At 45.9% G+C, this 13,973-nt stretch overlaps 2 protein-coding genes across 4 annotated transcripts in view; one reads left to right on the top strand and one right to left on the bottom strand.

Annotated features, from left to right (window-relative positions):
- Positions 1-11,347, bottom strand: part of TOMM70 (translocase of outer mitochondrial membrane 70) — a 31,918-nt gene extending 20,571 nt beyond the window's left edge. Inside the window, exons 1-3 of one of the 3 annotated variants that reach the window (XM_045001748.1) lie at positions 11,030-11,347; positions 4,891-5,064; positions 3,968-4,094 (exon numbers count right to left, since the gene is read on the bottom strand). In XM_045001748.1, the coding sequence (XP_044857683.1) occupies positions 3,968-4,094; positions 4,891-5,064; positions 11,030-11,299 (571 nt within the window). In that variant the 5' untranslated portion in view covers positions 11,300-11,347. Of the gene's footprint in view, positions 1-3,967; positions 4,095-4,890; positions 5,065-6,700; positions 6,722-10,442; positions 10,592-11,029 lie in introns of those variants that run through there. The other 2 variants (XM_045001750.1, XM_045001749.1) reach the window with 2 other exon arrangements.
- Positions 11,348-11,376: 29 nt separating this feature from the next.
- Positions 11,377-13,973, top strand: part of LNP1 (leukemia NUP98 fusion partner 1) — a 40,883-nt gene continuing 38,286 nt past the window's right edge. Inside the window, exon 1 of the mRNA XM_044992222.1 lies at positions 11,377-11,472. Within this exon, the coding sequence (XP_044848157.1) occupies positions 11,377-11,472 (96 nt within the window). The remainder of the gene's footprint in view (positions 11,473-13,973) is intronic.

The following is a 13,973-nucleotide window of genomic DNA, read 5'->3' on the forward strand; positions in this document are numbered from 1 at the left end:
GAGAAAAAATCCCCGAAAGAGCAAAGAAGACATGCTGAAAACTGTTCTTAATCAGTCTGCTCGAGAGAGTAAGGACTTGAAGGATTGGCGAGAGAAAGAAAGCAGGACACGCAAGAGAAATGCAGTGGCCAAGAGGAAAACCACGGAGCGGCTGCTAAGCATCCTGGAGCGCCAAGCGGAGTCTATAGAGTCACTCGTTGCCATGCAAGCAGAGCACTACCGTGCTACTCCCCCACCCGCCCCGTCCTTTGTGCCTTGTGCCCCAATGTCAGCTCAAACCACCTTTCCCCAGCATCCAGGTTCTTACCACCACCAGCTGCCTCCAACACCTGTATGTTCCCCAACCAGCCCTGATACCTACCACCACCCTTACCCTCTGCATTCAACCCCCATCACCATGCAGTATATGAACCCTGAAGTGCAGGATTCATTAAACAGCAATCCAGACAGGGCATATGCAAACTTGTGACTGTACAGTTCACCAACCCACACCCCTGCCCTCTTGTGTTCATGAAATGTTGTGTGTCTGTCTGTCTGTCAAGGAAGTTTTTTTCTTTTCAATAAAACAATTCTTGGCTTTGAAAACAGTCTTTATTATAGCAGATAGTGAAAGATACCTTAGCCCAGTAAAGAAAGAGGCACTACAAATCATATTATTATTATGGATAATAGAATAACAGTGTAAGCAGTGCAATTCACTCCCATGCAAGGCAGCAAACATTATTGTTGGCTTTCAGCCTCAAATTCTTCCCTCAAGGCATCCCTAATCCTTGTAGCCCTGTGCTGGGCCTCTCTATTAGCCCTGCTCTCTGGCTGTGCATATTCAGCCTCCAGGACTTGAACCTCGGTGGTCCATGCCTCACTGAATGTTTCACCCTTCCCTTCACAAATATTATGGAGGGTACAGCAAGCGCATATAACCGCGGGGATGCTGCTTTCCCCCAAGTCTAGCTTCCCATACAAGCAACGCCAGCGGGCTTTTAAACGCCCAAAAGCACACTCCACAGTCATTCTGCACCGGCTCAGCCTGTAGTTGAACCGGTCCTTGCTCCTGTCAAGCTTCCCTGTATAGGGTTTCATGAGCCAAGGCAGTAACGGGTACGCGGGGTCTCCAAGGATCACAGTGGGCATTTCGACATCCCCTACTGTGATCTTCCTGTCTGGGAAAAAAGTCCCTGCCTGCATCTTCCTGAACAGGCCACTGTTCCGAAAGATGCGTGCATCATGCACCTTTCCAGGCCAGCCTGTGTAAATGTCAATGAAACGCCCGCGGTGATCCACAAGCGCCTGGAGAACCATAGAGAAATACCCCTTCCGATTAACGTACTCTGATGCCAGGTGGGGGGGGCCAGAATAGGAATATGCGTCCCATCTATCGCCCCTCCACAGTTAGGGAAACCCATGTGTGCAAAGCCATCCACAATGTCCTGCACGCTCCCCAGAGTCACGGTCTTTCTTAGCAGGATGCGATTAATTGCCTTGCAAACTTGCATCAAAACGATTCCCACGGTCGACTTTCCCACACCAAACTGGTTCCCGACCGACCGGTAGCTGTCTGGAGTTGCCAGCTTCCAGATTGCAATAGCCACTCGCTTTTCCACCGTCAGGGCAGCTCTCAATCTTGTGTCCTTGCGCCGCAGAGTGGGGGCGAGCTCAGCACACAGTCCCATGAAAGTGGCTTTTCTCATACGAAAGTTCTGCAGCCACTGCTCATCATCCCAGACTTCCATGACGATGTGATCCCACCACTCAGTGCTTGTTTCCCGAGCCCAAAAGCGGCGTTCAACGGTGCTGAGCATTTCCGTAAATGCCGCAAGCACTTTAGTGTCACACGCGGCAGGCAAATCCATATTGATATCATCGTCGGAATCCTCACTGTCACTTTGGAGCTGAAGGAATAGCTGGACTGCCAAACGTGTTGTGCTGGTGACACTCATCAGCAGAGTCCTCAGCAGATCGGGCTCCATTTGCCACAGAAATCGCGATTCACACAGAGAGTAACAGAAAGACACTCACAATGGCGCCAAACGCTGCTGGAAAGAGTGAATGCTGGGATGTGAAGCGATGCACCACGGGGCGCTGGCAAACAGGAAGCGGAATGACCCGCACACTTCCTTCCCCTTCCCACAATACTCAGCGCCAAAACGGCGCCAAAACGGGACGAGGTGCTCTGTGGGATAGCTGCCCACAATGCACCTCTCAATACAGCGCTGGAAAGTGCTGCAAGTGTGGCCACACTGCAGCGCTGGTAGCTGTCAGTGTGGCCACACTCCAGCGCTGGCCCTTCCACAGCTGCATGACCAGCGCTGTAACTCCCAGCGCTGCAACTTGTAAGTGTAGCCAAGCCCTCACTTTATCTTTGATTGTTAAAAGACAGGGAGTCTCACATAAATTGGTAACACCCCAAAGAGTAAAGAAACCAGTGAAATAGATGTGATTAAGATAGAGAATGTATGTGACTGAATGGTTAGGGAGTTACCAGTCTGAAGAATTCAGTGTTGGCTGAAGAAGGTGTCAAGTGGGATCAACCAGATGACCCACCACACCTCAAAGGAAGGAAAAACAAGCATCTGACAGAATGGAGCCAGCCATCTGCTGATTGATTTAGCAACAGCAGAATGAGGCAACTCCTATGAACTAACATAGGGAAAAATCCCTATAAAACTGGACTCTAAAGACTGAGGACTTTGAGTCTATGGTTCTGATACCAACCTCCAGGAGCATCAGATGCATCTGACACAGACTCGGCTCCATCCTCATGACCAAGGTACCTGGCCAGTAACTTGGCATGAGCAACATCTAGGCTGGTAACTATAACATCTATACAGAACCTGAATGAATGATTGTGTGGATGAATATGTGTGTGTGTGTGTATAAGGAATAAGTAGTAATGGAAACAAGTAGGAAAACATTGTCTTTTGTTTTGTTATGGTATTTACAATAAATGTGGCATCTTTGCCTTATCCCTCTTAATAAGATCCTGCTGGTTTTTATTATATTGGTACAACAAATGCTCATAACACCATCCAGTTTGGAAGGGCGACTCCACTTGCCAAATAAACTTGTGCAAAGGGCACTTGCTGCAATTACTTATACAACTTTATAGACATAAGAATATTTTCAGGAGTGTACCAAAGAGGCGGGTGCAAATATAGCCCTTTCAGAGGGATGCAGGGATAAGCAAAGATACAAAATCAACAGAAATATGTAATAGAACGTCTGCTAGATTCAGGGTGAATGTGTATCGTTAACCTTCTCCTCCTCCAATGTCTTAAACATACCCATAATAGGAAGGGCTGCGTTCTCAATAGGGGTTTGAGGCAGAGACCTTGAATGAAAAAACAAACTTTCCTATCTTCCTTTTCTTGTCATCTTAGTTGTTATAGGTAATGGTAGACAAAGTTTTGTAAGAGTTTTGGTTTTTTAAGTTGGTGTACCTTTGAACACTAGGCCACAAGATTTAAGGGAATTTAATAGCTATTTTGAGGATGTTTTCCCTACCATTATAATGCACTTCTCTCCTACCCCCCAAAAAGAATATAGGTTTCTAGACTAATTCTGCTCCTCCAGAATGGACAGGAAGGAATATTTTTTTGTTAGGGCATGAAATTAGAATGACTAACATCTTAATTAACAGTGTATGTTCCCTTATTTAGCTGGATCTTTCTTTAAAGCATAGGGTGTTTACTGAAACATGAGCATAACAAACAGCTGCAGTAAGAGCAACTAATTTCTCAGATCTAAACCAATTAATTGCTCATAGATTGAAAGATGCACCTAAGGTTAGAGAAATTTAACTGAAGAAAAAAAATTACATATAGTAGCTTTGAATTAATAGTTTTAAAGGAGTTACTGTGTATTCTACCACATTTGCAGAAATAGAACAAAGAGTTATATCATGTGCTCCAAAGTTTCATTCTCTTCAATATTAACTTCATTTCAAGTACATACACAGAAAAGTACCCACCTTCTAAACATTCCTTCTTATTATCTAGTTTCTCATACGCCTTTGCACGTCTGAAGAGAGCTTTCACATATTTAGGATTAAGCTCAACTGCCTTTGTGCAATCTTGTGCCACTTCTTTCCATTTTTGCTGCAGGTATAAGAACAGCCTAGTTAAAAAGGTACTACTCATTCAAAGGGCATTACAATAATAGCTAATTTCTCTCAATTTCAGAGCCCCAGGCAAGTGATTATAGTTGTAATTCTTATGACACTGGTTCCTCCTCCTGCATGTTTTTCAATTAGTCATGTAGGATCAGAATCTGTGGGAGCCACTAATAGAAGAGGACAAAGGAGATGGGAAAGGAATTTCAAGGGAACCAGGCAGTTAGGCAGCACATATAGGAGAAGACAATGAAATGGCAGGAAAGCAAGTGCAAAGGAGCAGAGGACTAGAACACAGGGACACAACAGATGAGATGAAAAGATGAAATCATGAGCAAAAGCATACCATGAGATTAACTTTTTGAAGGAGTTACTTCACAGGGATGTTATGCAATAGCACACAGAAGTAGAGGTCACGGGTCACTTGCTGGTTTAAACTAAAGTAAATGGTGGATTCTCTTTAACTTGAAGTCTTTAAAGCATGATTTGAGAACTTCATTATCTCAGCCAGAGGTTATGGGTCTATTACAGGAGGGGTGAGTGAGGTTCTGTGGCCTGCAATGTGCAGGAGGTCAAACTAGATGATCACAGTGGTCCCTTCTGACCTTAAAGTCTGAGTCGGGGGCTAGTGAATATTGAGGGTACAGGTGATGGGATTCTGCTTTCTACATGCAAGAAGGAAGGCAGCACTATTCTGGCATTTGCTGGAATTGGGGAGGCCAGAGGAAGAAGACATAGCACTTTTCGGAGTACAAGCACATTTTAAAGTTCAAGCGTCATACCAGTTGTTCATGTGCAGCAGCTCTGTTCTGGTAGAAAGTAGAAAGGTCAATGTTTTTCTCAGGGGGGCATAAACTGATGGCCTCTGTGTAGCACTGAATGGCTTGCTCATATTTTCCTGCTTTAAAATACTTGTTGCCTTTGTTCTTTGCTGCTTGGGCTCTATCAAGAGGGCTCTGAAAAAGAAAAAAAACAAGTGACTGGTCAGCCACACTTAGCCTGCAAAGTACAAAGAAGAGCTACAGAGTGAGTAATAAATAAATGTGGGGGGCTGACTCCCAATTGTCTCTCTGAACATCCTTCTTTGTGGTTTTCAGGCAGGACATAATGCACCCACCTTTTGCAAGTACATAACATGGCAGAAGAGCTTCTAAATGGACTTCCTGAAACACCATCAACAAACAGCATGTTTCTTCTTTATAAAGCTAGACAGGTTGGGGTTTTTTTTGGGGGGGGGGAAGAAGGGGTTTAGGCCACATGACTTATGAGCTACAGAAAAACAAGGAGACTGGTTTGTAAAAGCTATTTCTGTAGTTTAAATGATAGCATCAATGTGAAAAAAACAGAACAGCTCAAGAAGGAAATCTGTCCCTTACTAAAGTGCATACATTTCATTCACCTGTGCTGAATCAGTTCTATGTGAAACACACATTGACAAAGAATATGCTGTGAAAAGTCCTATTGATCAGGAGAAGCAAAACCTGTTTAGGAAAGCAAAGTTTAATCGCTTTATACACCGGGCAAGCTGTTAACCTCTTGAGAGCTTTAAGAAACCTGTTCATCTAACCTCAGGCTGAAAATGAGAACTGGCCTACCACCCTCTATTGTTTATGGCAGAAGAAAGAGATATGGCCTTCCCAAGATGGCCTGCTTCCTTACTATATTCCCCCTCTGGCTCTGCTCTGCCCGTTGAATCACACACATTTTGAGAGAACGCCACATGGCCAGTTAGGTATGTGATCTCTCCAAAATACAGAATAAGGTGTCCCTGACATTCCATGTTCATAAGGAGCCTGAGTTGGAGGCCAGTCTTTGTTTTCAGTCTCAGATCACATATGCCAGATAGAAACCAGCCCAGAATTTGTTACAGTTAAAAGGACAGCATCAACAACCCATACTGCTGACTTTCCCCTCCTACTACTGTTGTTACAATTAATACTTAGATCTGGTCTACACTTAAATTTAGGTTGACAGTTACAGCATTCAGGGGTGTGAAAAACTGACAGCCCTGAGCACCTAGCTAGGCCAACCTAACCCCTGGAGTAGACACAGCTAGGTTGATGGAAGAATGCTTCTGTCAACCTAACTACTGTTGCATGTGGCGGTGAGTTCCTACAACAGCAGAAAAACCTCTTCCGTTGCTATAGTCTGTGTCAACCGTATAGGGTTACAGCAGCACAGCTATGCCGCTGTAGCACCCACAGCGCAGACATGGCCTTAGACAACTTTAATAGGCTAAAATGAAAAACGTCTTTCATTTTACTGCACGGGCAACAGTCTAAGCTAGTCAGTTCCCCTTGTTGTTTGTGTGCATCTTTCACAACAATATGAAAATATTTTTAGTAATGGAAAAAAATATTTGTAAAACTGCAAAAATTGGCATGGAGGCCTTGGGGTAACTGTAGCACCTGATGCTATTCTAAACTTTTTTTAAATTGACTAGATCTCAAACTGATAGAGCACAATGATTAATAAGTGAAATCAAAAACACAGGTTAAGACACAAAGACTATCACAATTTATTTATTTAAAAGCTATCCTTTTGACGAGATATATGAGGTTTGAGATCCTTTGACAAGTCACCTTAATTTACCTTCATACCGCAAGGAAGAGAACTTTGAATTTCCTGATTTTGTTTTTGAAAGGAGGATTTACGTCTCAGCACTGTTCAAACTGACTGGCATAGAAAAATATTACTGTAAGTACACAGAAAACTTTAGAAAGTAACAAAAACAGAACAATGTCATTCACTTAGTCTCTGTAGAGATCATTATTTATCTCTTAAGCCCATTAACAAAAGTGCAGGACACTTCTGTATTGATTTCTGATTAAGTCTCTCCAATTGCCATGATATATTTGATAGTATATAAAGAAAAAGTGTGCAGTTCTACATAAGATTTTTTTTCCCCCCAATTAGTTATTCCCAGCAAAACAGGCAACGTTGTGCAATCACCTCGACAGCCTTCCCATTTTGCACGGCTTATATTTTATTAAAATTACATTCAAAAGATAATACCAATCTATTTTAAACTTGAAAATAAAGAGTAGACCACTGTCTTCAAACTCTTTGGTGATACGAGACATATAATACATTGGACTAAACAGTCATTTGGCCTGCACTCTGTAAAATGCCAGTGTTATATCTCTGGATCCCAAATAATGACTTGTCTGATGTTTTTTGTTGGCAGGGATTCCTAAATAACTGTTTGAAAAAGCAGGACTCCAGTTTCTTCATAATTATAGAAGTAACATTTGAGGTAATACAATCCTTCGTATGCTATGTGCATGGCTGGTAGTATTGCCTATAATAATCCTACCTAACTCATATAGTGCTTTTGATCAGTAAATCTTAAAGTGCTTTAACAAATGAAGTTATATTATTACTCCCATTTTACAGATAGAAAAACTGAGGCACTGGGAGGTGAAATGACTTGCTCCAGGTTATTCAACAGGCCAGTGGCTGAGCTGGAAACAGAACCCAGGTCTCCCAAGTCCCAGTCCAGTGCTCTAGCTACTAGGATACACTACCTTCCTATTCAGGTTGGCCATTTCCTATTATAAAAACCCTGTTTTCAGTTGCTTATAACTATCTATTTTACATTTCAGGTGTCTGCTTCAGGATTAAATTTTGAAATTTCAGCCAAAACAGTTCAGACACCTGATTTGAGTGTAGAGGGGACTCGAGGCAGACCATGGGGAAGAGAAAGGAATAGACTGGGACATGGCATATGGTGAGCCTGGGACTTCAGAGTGGAGGAAGACTGGGAACTAAAGGGAGATGGGGAGGCTGAAACTGGTTGGACTAGGATGAGGAGCTGTGGGGAGGAGAGAGACTTGGACTGGCTGTACAAGGAGACTGAGATGGGAAACCTGAGGAGAGGAGGCTGGGACTGGGTAGACAAGAAGAATAGGACTAGGAATTCAGAAGTAAAATCAGTAGTGCCAGAAAAGACAATTTTTCTTCTCAGAAATGTGAACTGGCCCATATGCGTGTTAACGCTGAAACTTAAAGAAGTCAATTAAAATGATTGGCAAAATAGTTAATGCTGACATTTAAGTCCATCCAGCAAATATAATAAACAGACGGGACAAGTGGGTTTGCCACTTAAAGTTTTGACATCTAAGACTTTAAAATGACTAAATATATTTGTCAATTATATCATCAGATCAGTAATCAAAAGGATCTATGACAAACAGTGCACCAAATGCATTTGTCAATTAGATTGACATTTCTCCTAAAGTGGTCATCAGTGAAATAGTTGTCATTTAACTAAAATCTAAGAACGGGTTTAAACCACTCATTGAGATAATGGGACAACTCAAAAGTGTTTTTCCACTGTCTGCAACAGTGTCTTGGTTTGAACATCTATATTTTTTTTCATAACAACAAGCTAGAAAGTTTATTTTTAAATGAAGGCTTAAGATCTACACTAGGGGAACTTTTATACTGATATAACTGCATCTACATTGGTGCTTTTACCAGCATAACTATGTTGGAGAAAACCCCACATTATCAACCAACATGGCAAAGCTTTCTAATGCAGACCTGTTTTCAGATGCTGGAGAGTCCTTTTGATGATGAAAATATTCTACAACAATCACAATGTAAACAAAAACAGTTATGGCTAATGTAAATAAATCAAAATTAACACTAAGAAACTTACAAAGTAGTCCACATCTTACATTTTGCTATAATTTAGAAGTCAATTTTCAAATGTCAAAATTCAGGAATTTGCTAGAGAAATAAAAAAAGTGCAATTTAAAAAAGATCACACCCAACCAACTCACTGATTTACTTGAAAATTCTCAACGTTTATTCTGCATACAGTCAATGTAAGTTTAGAGATCCTACCTACTCATACATATAGATTTAAACTTTGCTTTGAATGCAAATCTCAGTAACTGACTATGGATCAGATATGCTGCCTTCATATTTAAAGAAAATAAGATTTTGCTCCTGATCCTATGCTCATTTCTACTCTATTCTACCCAGCACTTCAGAATAAGATGAGTCCCCAAACCAGAGCCAACAGCTACAATTTCCCTTTGCATTTTAGTCTCAGAAGCAATTTGCATGTACGTATCTATTGTTTTAGAAACAAGGTACGTTTATGGAGCAAAAATGTATTTCCAAATCCAAATATTTATAGATAATTCATACTGCATGATGGGATTCTCTCAATCACACTCATTCATATTCCCTTCTCAAAACTTATGTATCAGCACTGGGAAGCAGCCAAATTTGTGTTTCATAACAAGCAACTCAAAAGACCAAATAAGTAAAGGAAACATGAACTAAACAAGCAAAGGGGTCCTGAAAACTAAAAGTTGACCATTTAAGTTAATAATCTAAACATGAAAGCTAGCTGTATACTGATACTAGGTAACACTGCCAAGTTAAGGCAGGATGATGCAGATACTCACACGCCACCCCCACCCCCGCCCGGCAAGAACATAAAGACCGCCACACCAGAATGGACACAGCAGTCCACCCCCAAAGTAAGGTGTCAATTCTCTTCTTATACCAGTGTAAACCCACCACTTTCAGCATGTTACTCCGCACTGACATCAGCAGGAGCGAGGCTAAATCCACACTACAAATTACTTCAGTATAAATTACGTCACTAAGGATTGTGAATAATCCACAGCCCTGAGCAATGTAAATTATACTGACCTAAGAGCCGGTGTGGACAGTGCTAAGTCAGTGAGAGAGCTTCTCCCACCGACAAAACTACTGCCTCTCACAGAGGCAGGAATTACTGTGGCTACAGCTACACTACAGCACTTACAGCAGCACAGCTGCCCGATTCAGCTGTGATGCTGTAGCACTTGTGGAGATAATCTTAGGGCTGGTCCACACTAAGAAGCGGGGTCGAACTAGGGTACGCAAATTCAGCTACGTGAATAGTGTAGCTGAATTCGAAGTACCCTAGTTCGAACTACTCACCCGTCCAGACGCCGCGCAATCGAAGTCCGCGGCTCCAAGGTCGACTCTGCCACCGCCTTTTGCAGTGGTGGAGTACCGGAGTTCGAACTATCGCTTCCGGAGTTCGAACTATCGCGTCCAGATTAGACGCGATAGTTCGAACTCCGAGAAGTCGAACTCACCGCGTCGACCCAGCTCGTAAGTGTAGACTAGCCCTAAGAGCCGATGGGAGAGGGCTTAATAACTCCTGTGTCTGCGATAGCTATAGTGCTATCTAGCTACACCATCACTTAGGTCATGTAACTTAGGCCTTGTCTATACTACAGGGGGGAGGGGAGACTGATCTAAGTTACACAATTTCAGCTCCATGAATAATGTAGCTGAAATTGACGTACTTATATTTACTTACCATGGGGCCCACAATTTGCGATGTTGACTGGGGACGCTCTCTTGTCAACTCCCCTTGCACTTCAGGTGGAAAACTGGAGTCGAGGGGAGAGCAATCGGCAGTCGATTTAGTAGGTCTTCCCTAGATCCCGCTCAATTGACCGCCGATGTACCGCTAAGTGTGGACAAGGCCTTACACCACTCAGGGGTGTGGATTATTCACACCCCTGAGCCATGTAAATTACACCGGAGTAACCTTTGCTGAAGACAAGGTCTAAACCGATGGCAGAGCTCCTGGGCGCTCAGAGGCCTTCACCTCAAGCGCTGCTGCAGCGCAAAGTCGCTCCCCCGCCCCGGGGGGCAGGTGTCAGGCTGGGCTGGCACCGACAGACACGCGGACTCGCCCACTCGCCCCTCGGGCCACGCGCTTTGCTCTGCCAAAAACCACGAGCGTGAAAACCGGTCCCGGGAGCGTGGCCAACTCCCAGGGCGGCGGCGGCTCCTCGCCCCGCCCCGCCCCGCCCCGGGCTGCCCGGCGGAGAGCGGGACTCGGCGCGGGGCTGGGGGGAGGGGGAAGCGCGGCGGCGACCCCGAGACACGCCCCCTCACCATCTCCTCGTGCCCGGGCCCGTCGGGCTGGCTGCCCCCGGGGGCGGCGGGGCCCGGGCTGGCCCTTCCCTCCGGCGTCTTCCTCTCGCTCGGCCCCTTCCCGCGCGCCGGGCGCCGCCGCCGGCCCCACAGGTAGAGCGCCCCGGCCCCGAGCAGCAGCGGCGCCCCCAGCGCCAGGGCCACCTGCCAGCGCGGCAGCCCCGAGCCCGAGCCCGAGCCGCCGCCCCCCGCCGCCGCCGCAGCGGCCTCCACGGGCTTCGAGGCGGCCATGATCCCCGCTCCGCTCGCAGCGCCAGCCGGGGGGAGGGCGGAGGCAGCCGAGAGAGGGGTCACCGGAAACCCGCGGCATGCCGGGAAGGGGTCAGGGGTCAGCACTTCCATGCGCCGCGCGCCCGGGCTCGCCGCAGACAAGGGGCGGCGGCGCCACCTGCCGGCGGAGCTGGGTAAGTGCGGTGCCAGCCCCTCCCCGCTCCCCCCCCCCGGGCTCAGCCACAGAAGCGGCGGCGGCGCCACCTGCCGGCGGTGAGGGGTAAGTGCAGCGGTTCCCTCCTAGGCGCTCAGCGGGGAGAGCAGGGAACCCCCGGCTGCTACTAGCGCGAGTGCCTCCTGCCGGGCGTGGGCGCTAACGCAGTGTGCCAGCCCCAGGCGTTCAACAATCAGAGCCTGGCCCCCAAACTTGGGAGGTTTCCTTAAAAACACAGGGTGCTGGGTCCTGTTTATTTGCCTTCTGTCTTGTGAGCCTTTAGGGTTCACGTCTCCAAGCTACTCTGCGCAGCCCTGAGCACTAGAAATGTACTGGATTGTTGTTGTTTATCAATGAAAGCAGGGGCGGCTCTTGAAATCACATGACACCAGGCGCTGGGGCTTTCAGGCAAATCCCAAATAGCACAAGATGTGTGATAAAATCACAAAAATTGGCAACCGTGTGCAATGAGACTGCAGTTGTATTGGGATAGATCCTGAAAGGTGCTGAGCGATTCCCACTCCTATTGAAGTCAAAGGGGGCATTTTTCACATCCTTAATTTTAACTCATATGAGATCAATGGGGCTGTTTAAATGATAAAAGTTAAGCATATGAGGTAACCCCAAATATTTAAAAAAATAATGATTCAGTCATCAAAATAATAGGATTGTCTTAAACAACAATAAATTGGGGTGGGGGTGAGGATGTTATTTGCCTTCTGGCTTTTGAGCCTTTAAGGACACTCTGATCACATTTTCAAACAATTCTCTACAACCGTGGAAGATGGAAACTGAGTTTTTCCTTAAATAAAAACTGTGATTCTCCTATATTTATATCATATTATATAACTCAGAGGTTCAGCCCTAATTTACGTCACTGGTGTGAGGTCCCTCAGATGTCTGAGAGCTCTACTCTGCCATGCCCTCTCCCCAGCCCCAATTACAACCAGCCCTGCCATACCCCTCCTTCTTCTTATGGCTGGGCCATGGCTGACATAGGAGACATGTTCTGGCATCTCCACCAGCTTTACAATAGCAGAGAGTTCCCTAGTTCATGAGGGAATTCTCCACTGGCTTTGCCAGCCATTTTATGGCAACTTTGCACTGCTTACCTAGCACAAAGACGTTTTAGCAAACTGGAGAAGCTGGCCCTCCAGTTTGTGCTCAGAGAAATCACTTACAAAATTGTTCCTAGCTTTTCTGCAGCCCCTTCCCCAACTATTTCCTATCTCCAAACAACAGAAAGAGAAGGAAAATTAATCACTGCAGCTATTTTTTTGCACAGGGCCGCCCGGGGGGGGGGGGGGCAACTGGGACAATTTGCCCTAGGCCCCACAGGGGCCCCCACGAGAGTTTTTTGGGGCCCCTGGAGCGGGGCCCTTCACTTGCTCCAGAGGCCCTGGAAAACTCTCACGGGGCCCCGGAGCTTCTTCCGCTCCCGGTCTTCGAAGCGGGACCCGCCGCCGAAGTGCAGCCGGGTCTTCGGCGGTAATTCGGCAGCAGGGGGTCCTTCCGTTCCGGGACACACCACCGAAGTGCCCCGAAGACCTGTGGCGGGGGCCCCCTGCTGCCGAATTACCGCCGAAGACCCGGCTGCACTTCAGCTGCGGGTCCTGCTTTGGCGGTAATTTGGCGGCAGGGGGCCCCTGCCGCAGGTCTTTGGGGCACTTCGGTGGCAGGTCCTGGAGTGGAAGGACCCCCCGCCGCCGAATTACCGCCGAAGCGGGGGCCCCCCGCTGCCGAAGACCCCAGGCCCCCAGAATCCTCTGGGCGGTCCTGTTTTTGCATGGCACCTTCTGTGACATACTGTACGCTGTGTTACCCCCTGTACCCACCTATTCAACACTGTTACATGATTATGATACATTTTGTACAAAATATGCCTTGTGAGGTATCATTTGGAAAGTTATAATCTGTTGAGCATTACTATCCTGTTGAAATGCATGTATCCTCTTTGTATATGAAGTTATGAGATTTTGCTATATATGTTGGTTACTGAAATAGGTTGAGAGTCTGGGAAATGCCCACAGATTAGCTCCTCAGAGATAACAAAAGAGTGACCAACACACAGCCAGGTGTTAAGCGACCATCACCAGCTATTCTTGAGCAGGGGAGTTTAAACAAAGACAGTTGCTCGAGCATGTATACTATCAGGGTGGCCTGATCCCATGACACAGAATAGATTTTTCTAGCACCTGGAGAAAAGTATAAATGAGGGACAGTGATATCACCACAGAGCTGCTTTCACCTCCCCCATCTCTACACCTGGAAGCAAGATTGTTTGGAAGACAAAGAGAAGTCTCCTTGAACTGGGGGGAAGGGATGAACCTAACCAGAAAGCTGTCTAGTTAATATGAACGGTGAACTGAAAACTGCCTGCAACATCCAGAGAAAAACTGTTTGATTGAAATCTTGCTTAGCCTGATAAAGTTTAGGATTTAGAATGCATGTTTATTTTTTATTTCTTATGTAACCAAGTCT

This window comes from Mauremys mutica, chromosome 1 (assembly GCF_020497125.1).
Source record: "Mauremys mutica isolate MM-2020 ecotype Southern chromosome 1, ASM2049712v1, whole genome shotgun sequence".
Classification (NCBI taxonomy): domain Eukaryota; kingdom Metazoa; phylum Chordata; order Testudines; family Geoemydidae; genus Mauremys; species Mauremys mutica.